The sequence below is a fragment of the Podarcis cretensis genome (assembly GCF_951804945.1).
Source record: "Podarcis cretensis genome assembly, chromosome: 17".
Taxonomy (NCBI): Eukaryota; Metazoa; Chordata; class Lepidosauria; order Squamata; family Lacertidae; genus Podarcis; species Podarcis cretensis.
This window is the reverse complement of record NC_137187.1, coordinates 25,529,175-25,541,261: the sequence shown is the minus strand read 5'-3', so window position 1 is coordinate 25,541,261 and position 12,087 is coordinate 25,529,175. Positions and strand designations below refer to the sequence as shown.

General features: G+C 46.4%; 1 protein-coding gene across 1 annotated transcript in view; it reads right to left on the bottom strand.

The window, feature by feature from the left end:
• ELAVL2 (ELAV like RNA binding protein 2) overlaps positions 1-11,885 on the bottom strand; it is a 161,017-nt gene extending 149,132 nt beyond the window's left edge. Inside the window, exon 1 of the mRNA XM_079959632.1 lies at positions 11,770-11,885. Within this exon, the coding sequence (XP_079815758.1) occupies positions 11,770-11,783 (14 nt within the window). The 5' untranslated portion in view covers positions 11,784-11,885. The remainder of the gene's footprint in view (positions 1-11,769) is intronic.
• Positions 11,886-12,087: the final 202 nt, after the last annotated feature.

The window sequence follows — 12,087 nt, the reverse complement described above, 5'->3', positions numbered from 1 at the left end:
TGTAAAATAAATATTTCTTATTGGTTCAACTTTGGCCTGAGTCTCCAAGTATCTAAGATTTCCCTCACACAAAATCCAAAAGATAACCGGTGGTGGTTAAAATATACTTAATAGTAGTCATGCAGAGTAATGGGTTCCTCACACAGCCCTTCTGATCAGGGGAGCCTAGTTAGGATACAAGCAACTATGTTTTGCTTTATTTTTGCTTGAGGGTCTTTGAATGCTGAGAGGGTTTTCCTGTGAGAGGCAGACTAATAATAATAATAATAATAATAATAATAATAATAGGGACGCGGGTGGCGCTGTGGGTAAAACCTCAGCGCCTAGGATTTGCCGATCGCACGGTTGGCGGTTTGAATCCCCGCGGCGGAGTGAGCTCCCGTCGTTCGGTCCCAGCTCCTGCCCATCTAGCAGTTCGTAAGCACCCTTAAGTGCAAGTAGATAAATAGGTACCGCTTTATAGTGGGAAGGTAAACGGCGTTTCCGTGTGCTGCTCTGGTGCCAGTTCGCCAGAGCAGCTTCGTCACGTTGGCCACGTGACCCAGAAGTGTCTGCGGACAGCGCTGGCTCCTGGCCTCTAGAATGAGATGAGTGCACAACCCTAGAGTCTGTCAAGACTGGTCCGTACGGGCAGGGGTACCTTTACCTTTACCTTTAATTATTATTATTATTATTATTTATACCCCGCCCACCTGGCTGTTTTCCCCCAGCCACTCTGGGCGGCTCCCAATAGAATATTAAAAACACAATAAAACATCAAACACTAAAAACTTCCCTAAACAGGTATGCCTTTAGATGTCTTCTAAAAGTCAGCTGGTTGTTTATTTCCTTGCCATCTGATGGGAAGGCATTCCACAGCGCAGCCACCACCACCAAGAAGGCCCTCTGCCTGGTTGCCTGTAACCTCACTTCTCGCAGTGAGGGAGCTGCCAGAAGGCCCTCAGCGGGGGACCTCAGTGTCTGGGCTGAATGATGGGGGTGGAGATGCTCCTTCAGGTATATCGGGTCGAGGCCATTTAGGGCTTTAAAGGTCAGTGCCAACACTTTGAATTGTGCTCGGAAATGTACTGGGAGCCAATGAAGGTCTTTCAGGACCAGTGTTATATGGTCCCTTACAGACGTGTGTCCCTCATTGCTGGGTGTGCATGTTGTGGAAAGGGCCGGTAGTTATTTAGTGAGCTTGAGATGCTCTTGAGGACCAATGTGATTTGGAACACTGAGTGAGGGAAGGAGCTCCTCCAGGCTCCTGTATTCTGAATTGCCAACCTACTGTGTTGTCTTGCAAAATGCATGCTTTCCCCATTCTCTGCCAAACTCAGCACGCCGGTCATGATGTGGCTGCTGCCATGCACGAGAGCACAGCCCTGGAATAAATCCTTCCTTTCCAAAATAGAAGAGCGGTCTTGTCACACAACTAATACAGCTTGTCTCCTGGTAAAGGGGTGTGTGGGGAGAGACAGGGTGGTGGAGGAAATCCGCTGACAGCCCTGCTTTTACAGATCTCCTTGACAGGCAATCTTGGGCTTATGCATTAGCAAGCCCGAAGCAGAAAGGTGTAAGATAAATGGCACAGCCCAGTGGTGTAACTCGCGTAGAGTACAGTAGGCATCTGAGAAGTGGGATGGCAGCATAAAGACTCATGCGAGGCTTGCATGTTGTATATAAAGTGCAGGCGGAAGTTATTTTGATTAGATTTTTTAAAAAGAAGTGCCGCAAATATTTGGAAAGGCATTACATTCCAGGAGATATCTGGATCTTTCTTAAAAGGTAAAGGTAACCACGTACCCCTGACCGTTAAGTCCAGTTGCGAACAATTCTGGGGTTGCGGCGCTCATCTCGCTTTATTGGCTGAGGGAGCCGGCGTACAGCTTCTGGGTCATGTGGCCAGCAGGACTAAGCTGCTTCTGGCGAACCAGAGCAGCGCACAGAAATGCCGTTTACCTTCCCGCCAGAGCAGTACCTATTTATCTACTTGCACTTTGACGTGCTTTCGAACTGCTAGGTTGGCAGGAGCTGGGACCGAACAACGGGAGCTCACCCCATTGTGGGGATTCGAACTGCCAAACTTCTGATTGGCAAGCCCTAGGCTCTGTGGTTTAACCCACAGCACCACCTGTGTCCCATTTCTCTACGTTAGTTCTATTAAATTAAGATGATGTAGTAATTCCTACCTCACGTGGCTTTTAATCTCTGCAGATATGAGCTACACCAAGGTCAAGGACCGTCAGGTAGCTGCTAGTGCCCCAGAAGTGCCCATTGCTTCTGCCACCTATCCTGCGTTCCCTGTGCCAAAAGGCCAAGTTTACAAGCCATCCTTTGAAATCCCCCATAGCATCCTTTGTTATGCTTTGTTGGGTACTTCCAGGGCATTGTGGGAAATTTTAAACGGCAGCTCACAGCTTCCCACTGCTGCCCCTGTGGAAGCCCTCAGTATGGGGTCCACCAGCCAGTGGTGGAGCAAGCCAACTGGGCGCCTGGGGCGGCATGCAAGCCCTGTGCCCAGGGGCGGGCCAGCCACCCACGGGGGCCGGGCCAGCTGGGGCGAGATGCTCCGTGGGGCCTCTGAGCAGTCTGCCTGCCTCCTCCCACTCAGCCGCCCTACAGCTGAGGGGGAGGTGGCGGGCAGACCGCTTGGGGCAATGTGGAGCCTGCGGGCACCCAAGCCACCATGTCACTTCCAGGAGAGATGCGTGGCTCGGGCCTGCTGCAGGCCCTGTGGTGAGTGCCGTCCACCATTTTGTCACCCCCCTCTGTGTGGACACCCGGTGTGAGCCGCCCCTACCACACACTCCTTCCTCCACCCCTGAATAGGACACAGCCCCAACAACTGTTTTCAGTGCCACTGCCAAATCCTAGTTCACCACCAGACTTTAACTCTCCCCCCCCCCAAAGGATCCAATTGCATACCTAGAAATGCACCGTAGGTTTATTTAAAGTGGTTTAAAGTTGTAACAAACCCACTTTTTTTTAACCAATTACATTTTTGCAATTAGGAAAGTGGTTTTTGCAGTTAGGAAAGCTTGACAAAAAAAAAAAAAGAGTGGACATTGCCTCGCCTCAGGCGAAGTTTAGGAAAGTGGTTTTTGCAGTTAGGAAAGCTTGACAAAAAAAAAAAAAGAGTGGACATTGCCTCGCCTCAGGCGAAGTTTTGCAGAAGGCAATCAGGATGAATGCTCAATAAACAGGCCCTCTAAGTTGCAAAGGGAGAAGAAATGACAGTGTCCCTGAACAGACCCAAAGTATATTTCTCTCACGACTGAGAAACTGCAATGAGTCCCCACTTGGAGAGGAACAAGGAGCAGATCAGAGGGTCATGTTTCGAGATGGTCCTCTCTTTTTTGAGAAATCAAACACTAGCTGTACTTAATTCCTTAAAAAAATAAATCTGCATGTTGTTCAGTCTCCCAAGCAAGATTTGACAAAATGGAGGAAGCCTGTTGTGCTCCAAACTATTCTTCACTTGCAGGGCACTGTGACTATTTTCGGGTGAGATTCAGCCACACACTTGGAAATTCAGGTTGTACAATTATAGCTGATTGGGAGGCCTTGCACACATACACACACACACTGCTAATCCCCCAAAAATCAGATAGGGAAAGAAACTGGCGAGTTAGATCATGTTTCCTTTGATACAAACAAATCAGAACGGAGGCTTGGAAATAGCCAACGCTATCTCATCTCCCTGCAAGCAAATCAGGATGGGTTGTCCAGAAATACTCAAAGTATCTTGTCTGCCAACCCTTGCATCTCTTTTCTCTCCTCTGACTCCCATAATGATGCGCTGCTTACTATAAGGCAACTTCCAGCAGAGCAGGCAGGCAGGGAGATGTGTTGCAAAACATCTGTCAGTCTGCTATCATAGCCATATCTATGAGGTTGGACTTAACAAATTCTCTCTTCTCCCCTCCTTCCCTTTCTTTCTTTCCAGAGATGCTGAAAAGGGGCATCTGTCCTGCAGTATTCTTGGCTGGCCTACATTCTAAGCTGACTCAGGGTTCTCTAGTCTCCAGTGGAAAGGTAACTGGGCTATAGGCTACAGTTCCTCCTCCTGGAAATTCCCCTTTAACACCCCCTGTTAGCTCAATAAAAGCAGTGTTTAAATAACCAAAGTGCCTTCATTGAACTATACTTGCCATTTCCCTCCTGCTTCTTAGTGAGATAAAATAGGGATAATTACAAAGAGGGATGAGCAGGTTTAATGAAAGCCAGTTTCTTTTTGGTATATTCCTGAAGCAGCAATCATCATCTGTTTGGCTTTTGAAGAGCAACAATTATAATCACTTAAAACCCCCAAGGGGAACAAAAATAGAATTTAGATTAGCATATAAAATATACAGCTGGATTGGGCAAGCTTGCAAAAAAAAAAAAAAATAAAAAACAAAAAATTTGGGAAGATCATTCTCATTTGAATGCTATTCAGTATCACAAGCAAAATGAGTTCGAGAGGATTTCACATGCATCTTTCTCCCTTTAATAATAAAAAAAGGAGACAACATTTTGAATGATTTTCCTAAATAACAGGACATGCAAAGCAGCTGAGCTTAGAAAAGATACCCCAAGGCAGCAAGGCTAAATCAAAGTGACAGGATGTAGCTCAGTGGCAAAGCACATACTCTGTTGCAAAAGAGTCACAGGTTCAATCTCAAGCAATTTCAGGTAAAGCAGGGACCCAGCTGCTAGATGACCTAATCTGTACTACCATCATACAAATCCATTTTTTAAATTAAGAAACGAGACCCCAAATGCATGTTTGGGCTGACCTAAAGGTGAGTCTTGGGTCTGAAAAAGGTAAAGGCTACTGACATAGACATGACTCGACAAGGTGATGGTCTGACTCCATACAAGGCAACATCCTATGTCCTAAGTACAAACATCCCTGGGCGGATGTGCAGAATAAAAATTCTGGACATAATTCTGGACGTATAGCAACCCTGATTTACTCAGAAGTAAAGGATACTATGACCAGTGGAGCTTACTCCAATGAAGTGTCTATCAGTGGGCAGCCTAAGTTTCTAACATCTTCTAAGGCGGTGGTTCCCAACTGGTGGTCCACGTATGCCGTGGGGGCGGTCTGCACAGCGGTGGAGCAAGCCGATTGGGCGCCTGGGGTGGCGCGTGTGTCCTGTGCCCAGGGGCGTGGCCAGCTACCCGTGGGGTGGGGCGAGCTGGGGCAGGACACTCCGTGGGGCCTCTGAGGAGTCTGCCTGTCTCCTCTCACTCAGCTGCCCTACAGCTGGGGGGGGGGGAGGCCGCAGGTGGGCCTTTTAGGCGGCATGGAGCCTACGCGCGCCCAAGCCACCATGTCACTCCCAGTAGAGACGTGTGGCTCGGGCGCACTGCAGGCCGCACGGTGAGTGCCGCCCGCCATTTTGTCACCTCCTAAGTGGTGACACCCAGGGCAACCTGCCCCCCACTGCACCCCTTTCCTCCACCCCTGGGTCTGCATAACCCACCCAGGGGGTTCTGTGGCACCATTCACATAAAATCAACATTTCAAAAGTAGGGGGTCCATGGCTTGGCTTTTGAAAAACGGGAGGGGGGGGGTCTGCAGTACTTGGCAAATTGAGGCCCATGCATAGTAACTGAGAAGCCAATCAAGATGGTTTAGAGCAGGCATAGGCAACCTTTGGCCCTCCAGATGTTTTGGACTACAATTCCCATCATCCCTGACCACTGGTCCTGTTAGCTAGGGATCATGGGAGTTGTAGGCCAAAACATCTGGAGGGCCGAAGGTTGCCTAGAGACCAGGGTGGTGAGCATCCTTCCCCCCCCCCAACTACATTTGCTCATGGGCAAACTTCTGATGGATACAAGACAGGGGTACTTAGGGACAGAAGTGGGCAGGGTACCTGATGTGACTATTGCAGTAAGTGAACAAATGTATAGGTTGAGATCCTGATGCATTTAGGGGATCCTCTGTCTCATTGCACTGTTCTGCTCCGAGCAAACAACTGCATGGGAAACATGCCGTGATAATTCAGTAACTGAATGGCATTAGTTTGCAGTGAAAACTATGCAAACACAGCACACACACACACACACACATTTTGTCTTTTTATAAAGAAAACAGTAATCATAAAAGTTGTGTTTGAGAAAGCACTTAGCTGCCACTTCGCTTAACATTAAGGTCTTATTAAAAAGGGCACAGCAAGTTCCCTCTCCCCCCCCTCCCCACATACACACTTTTTTCCTGGGCTCCCTTGGCCATCTGTTTCATATTTCACATGCACAGAACAATACGATGCACTGTAGCATGCAAAACCCCATCAATGCTTGCTCAGTTTAATGTGAAATCTAATTGCCTGCTTGCTTAGAAACAAACCAACAAAAAGTGTGGAGAGGAATTAAGTGCAAGGACATCATATGCTGGTGGGCAGGGAAATCGAGAAAACTGGATATCCCTCTCCACAACATGTGTCCAAAACAGCATTGTTAGCATAGATGACCGGGCTTGTGCTTTCCTACATTAAAGACATTGCTGCATTCTTAGAATGCACCCGCCAGGAAGTCAGAGCTGGGCATATTTTTAGAAGAAAATGCTTGACTTGCTAACAAATGGCAGTCAAAAATAGATTCGCCCCTTCCCCTAAAGAAGCACAACATTCTCAGCAAGCCACTCCTCCAGAAGTACAAGGACCCCATTTTGCTGATTTGCCTCTTTTTTAGGGTTGCTAAAAAAATTAAAATACATGACTATGGAGCAAGACAACTCCTGTATCTGCAAGAGTTGGGCATAAGAGAGCATTTAAGCAGCTTATTGTTGTGGTGTAGGGAAAGCTGTGCTTGCTGGAATCATTTCTTCGCACAACACACACCTCCCTTGCTACCAGAAAGTTCAATGGAATTTACCCCTGCAGTGTGTATAGGTCTGCAGTCTAAGTTAATTTGTTTCTGGTTCCAGAATCGGAGGCATTTAGGGGGGTGAGGGAAAACAATCCTGTTGTGAACCCACATGTGATGGAGTCGTCTGCATTTGCCAGCCTGAGCTCCTTTTGGGAGAGAGGGTAGGGATGTATCAGAGGAGGGTGGGATATCAATTTAATAATGAACAAAGTGGGATGCCAAGTTGTCAGCCATCTGACTTCTTTTCAGGTAGACATGGCTAAGCCTGGCCTAAGCATCTCACATATTTCTTTTCCTTCCATGCTGGCCATTAGATGTATCAACTCATAGGCTCGACACCATGGGTAGGCAAACTAAGGCCCAGGGACCGGATCTGGCCCAATCACCTTCTAAATCCAGCCTGTGGACGGTCCTGGAATCAGTTTTTTTACACAAGTAGAATGTGTCCTTTTATTTAAAAACCAGAGCCCCACACAACTTATTTAAAGTTGCTGCTGTTTTTTTTAAAAAGTCAGATGATCATATCACTGATACATGGTCGAATGCCTCCTCTGAGTTCTGTACACCTTTGCAAACAGGAAACCAAAGAGCTGTGTTTATACATTTCCTGTAAATGGAACAGGAACAAATTTCTCGAAAGAATTACATACTTTGAGCATGACATCCTGTAATGCAGGGCTGAGAACCTTGTTGCCCTCTACATGATGCAGGATGCCCAGCCAGCCCCAGCCATCATTGCCAACAGTTGCAGACTTAATCTTTGCATTCCACTGCCATTTACACACAACATTTACATTCCCCAACACCACCACATTTACATTCACATATGTGTATGTGTGTGCAACACCCCCAACAACTGAAGATCACACTCCATACATCTGAAGAAGTGGGCTCTAGTCTACAAAAGCTTAAATAACAATCAAATGTGTTAGTTGTTTTTATTTTTGGTATGTCTTTTCCACTTTATTCATAAGACTAATCTAGATCATCAAGACATGGCAACATTTCTACGTTCCCTAAGTCAATGAAAAAACTGAAATAACACAATCTCCTTAAGCTTCTCTTCTTCACTCGTGCTTTTTAGGTGGGAGGGGAGGGTTTTGAAAAAGAAATTTTAGAAAGATGCAACCATCTGTTAGGAGCATAGGGCTGGTTTTTCTTTCTGGTTGGTGAGTTGCTCTCCTGGGTACTGAAACGCCTTTTTGTGCAACTGCCGCACAGGTGTAATTGCAACACTTGCACAATTCTGCAAACCTCCCATTTTTGGACATGATAAATCACACAAATCTCACACTCCTTTTACAAAAATCATAAAAAAGGATTTCACAGTTTGCTTGTCACTTCCTCCTCAAGAAATAATTTTCTCCCATCCACAATGAGTGCACCATTTTGTTTTGTTTTGGCACATGCAGAATAAGGGTAGGTTTTGGCTCCTTTCCCACACTGTTGTATAAGAAATTTCTACAGCTAGGGATCATCTCAGGGATAGCTTTCCACACCATGATTGCCGTGTAACACCAAGGAAAACCCTTCCCCATCTGACCTCCCCTTAACAGTATATTGAAGCTTTTGTATTTTGAGATAGCAAGACGCCTTCCCCAAATCTTGCAAAACTTGCATGAACAGGAGAGTAGCTTCCTACTTACTAACCAACTAGCATCAACATCTCAACTAACATCCCAATACTGGCTCAAGAGAGCTTGGTCCAAGAGGAAGGACCTCCTTGAGGTGTTGTTAGTAGTTACTAACGAAATCCTCGTCCGCAGTTCATATTGCCATCACTTGTAAACACTATTTGTTGTTCTGAAACCAAACAACGCCCTCTTTCTTTGTGGTACCTCTGGTTACTGTAGATGCTAACAAGAAGTGGAGAAATATACAATGCAGTCTGATGTGGTCCTCACATGTGCTTCCTGTCTTGCAATAATCACAAGGAGTATATTGCCTTAGGAGTATATGTGTATACTAAATATGTACAGTGGTACCTTGGTTTGCATACATCTTGGTTTGCATACGTTTTGGATTACAAACACATCAAACCCGGAAGTGCATGTTCCGGTTTGCAACCTTGTTGTGGATTACAACACATTTTTTATTTTTATTTTTTGGATTACAAACAATTTTGGGGGGGAGGCCTCATTGGTGAAAGCGCGCCTTGGGTTACAACCTGTTTTGGTTTAAAAACGGACTTCCGGAACGGATTATGGTTGTAAACCAAGGTGCCACTGTATACTAGATTTTCTGCTCCAGAAAAACTACTCCAGGGACCATAACAACAAACAACAACAACAACAACTTTATTGTTTCTAACTCTGGACATTCTTGCAACAGAATATTAAAAACATGATAAAACATCAAGCAATGCAGAGTGTTCAGTTGGGGACAAAGTTAATCTTGGACCAATTAAGAGGTTTTCTGATGGATAAGGAGATGTGATCAATGTCAAGGCCAGACAGATAGCAGACCTTTCATGCAAACCTCATCCCTTTCCAGCACTTTCTGGGCCTACTTTGGACCCACCCACCCCTTTTAAAGGAAAACAATGATAACCAATTTTTGGAGGCAACTCTGGCTTACATAGGGTGGTATTCTGAGCCAACCTCTTGAAATTTATAAGCCTAACATTATTTAGGGCCTAAAGGTAAAGGGTAAAGGGACCCCTGACCATTAGGTCCAGTCGTGGCCGACTCTGGGGTTGCAGCGCTCATCTTGCTTTATTGGCCGAGGGAACCGGCGTACAGCTTCCAGGACATGTGGCCAGCTTGACTAAGCCACTTCTGGCGAACCAGAGCAGGGCACGGAAACGCCATTTACCTTCCCGCCAGAGCGGTACCTATTTATCTACTTGCACTTTGACATGCTTTTGAACTGCTAGGTTGGCAGGATCAGGGACCGAGCAACGGGAGCTCACCCTGTCACGGGGATTCGAACCGCTGACCTTCTGATCGGCAAGTCCTAGGCTCAGTGGTTTAACCCACAGCGCCACCTGCGTCCCTCTATTTAGGGCCTACTTTTGAGTAAAACTGAAGACCACTCACATGTGCCTTCTGTAAAATGGAATCAAAGGTATTAAGAATTTTTCAGCATAACACTATTTGATTTCTTTTTTCCAGCGAGGAGCACAACAGTCTGTTTTCGAGTTGATTTCACTTAGAATATAGGGCGATACAACTTCCCAAACAGAGCCAGCCCAGCCATGAGGCAAAGTGAGGAGACTGCCTCAGCCAGCAGGATCTACAGGGGCAGCAGATCTGGCCTGCAATGAATGCATCAATTACAGCTGCTGAAAAAATAATAATAGCAGCAATAGGATGCAATATGAAACCAGAGGCCAGCTCCCGGCTTCTTGCAACCTGCCTCCATTGGGGTCAGAGGGAGGTGGGTAATTGCAGCCAAATTTCTCAGAGAATCAGTACATGAAATGGTGAATTTTGGCTTTAAAGTATCAATTACCTAGATGCATAAAGATGCAACAAAAGGGAGAAGGCACTGAACTAACTTCTTCTTAAGATGGTGTTTCTCAGCTGCTTTGAACATGTCCCTCTTTCTAAACTGGTTCTATATTTCGGGTGGCCAATGTTTCAAAACCAAGCCCTTCTCCTATGCTTTTTCTCATCATCTTGATACACACACACTGAGAGATGGTAAACATGGTCCTAATGTTGACCCCCGTTTCAGTAATAAAAGTGTAGCTGGAGAAGCTGCCAATCATCCAGAAAGATAGCTAGCCTAGCCTTCTCTTGAGTTTTTCTACAGCAGCTAGATCTGCTTTTTTGAAGAATGGGCATCAGTCTTATCTTTCCTAAAATATGCGCTTTCAGCTGCTATTAAAGGCGCAGGAGCTAATAAAAACAGTGAGCGGGGAGAAACGAGATGATTGGCTGCACCTCAAACATAACAGCCAGCATCAGCCAATCTGGTGCTCTCCAGATGTGGCTGGACTCCAACTCCCATCAGCCCCCGCCAGCGCGGCCAAAGGTCAGCAACATCTGGAGGGCACCAGATTGGCTACCCCTGATGCAGACAAACTGCTCCTCTTGAAAGACCCCGCCCCCGAGGCAACTATTAAGACAGAGCAGCCCTGGGATCCTTTCCGACGCCTCCCCTCCCCATTTAATAAGATCACATTTTATCCACCGGGCTGCAAGGCGAGGATGCAAGTTTAGATGTTACTTCCCTGTCTCATGCTTAGGGACTTTTCCTTCCCTCCGCCTTTCAGCGGTCGTGGAAGCCTACTAGGCAGCAGGTCTACTCGGAAGTAAGGCCCGTTGAGTCCAATGGGATGCGTCGGGTTGCAGCTCGAGCGAGAAGCTGCGTGGTATTTAGGTAATGCCTTTGGTGTGCGTGTCAATTTCTCTCTAGCGCTGAGCTAATGCCAGTTGATGGATGGGAGGGTTAAACACACACACACACACACAGAGAGAGAGACAGACAGACCAGACGTGCAAGCGAGAAGAAGACGGGTCTAGTTTTTGAATGGGAGACGGAGTTCCATTGTTCTTGGACGGTGCTAGATTATGACTGGACTCTCTTCTCTTCTGGAGCAGAATTCAGAGCACAATCCTCAGGTTGTGGGTCTGATTCTGGACTGAACAGAGACATACATAGAGATATGCAATACATACATCGTATATGCAGATATATATATATATATTTGCACATATGTTTTGCAAATATATATGCAAAATCCTTTGGCAGGCAGGCAGACTGATTCTACAGCCTTTGCCTGGCTTCGCAAGAAACAGCTGAAGTTTTCCCCAGTATCGCTTTCTGTGCACTTTGAAAGCGCTTGGGTGGTTATTCTGAAGCAGTCCCACCCCCCAAAGCCTCTCTTACTGCCTCCCCCCGCTCTCCCAAGAAAACACGATCCGTGGTTCTCTAATGCAAAAGGAAAGAGAGAAACTGTAATAATAAAAGGGCACTTACCATTGCAAGCTCATAATGCTTTGTCACAACCTTTACATAAAAGAAGTCTTAAAAATTTTCTAAGCGCCCGATGCTGGGTGTACCATAAGGGTAAGTAGGGAGGAGAGACCAGGACTTGAAAGTCAATTCTATAATCATCTCCAAAACAAAAGGAGAGATGGGTGACCAATCAGAAAGGAAGCAGCAGACCACCCCTCTTCTTTCTCCTCCCCACCCCCACCCCCCCAAAAAAAAGACCAGCCAGAAAGCATTGGGGAGACAGATCCAAGCGATTATCATCGGGAGAGCGCCTGGTTTTGAAGAATGATAATGTGTGTG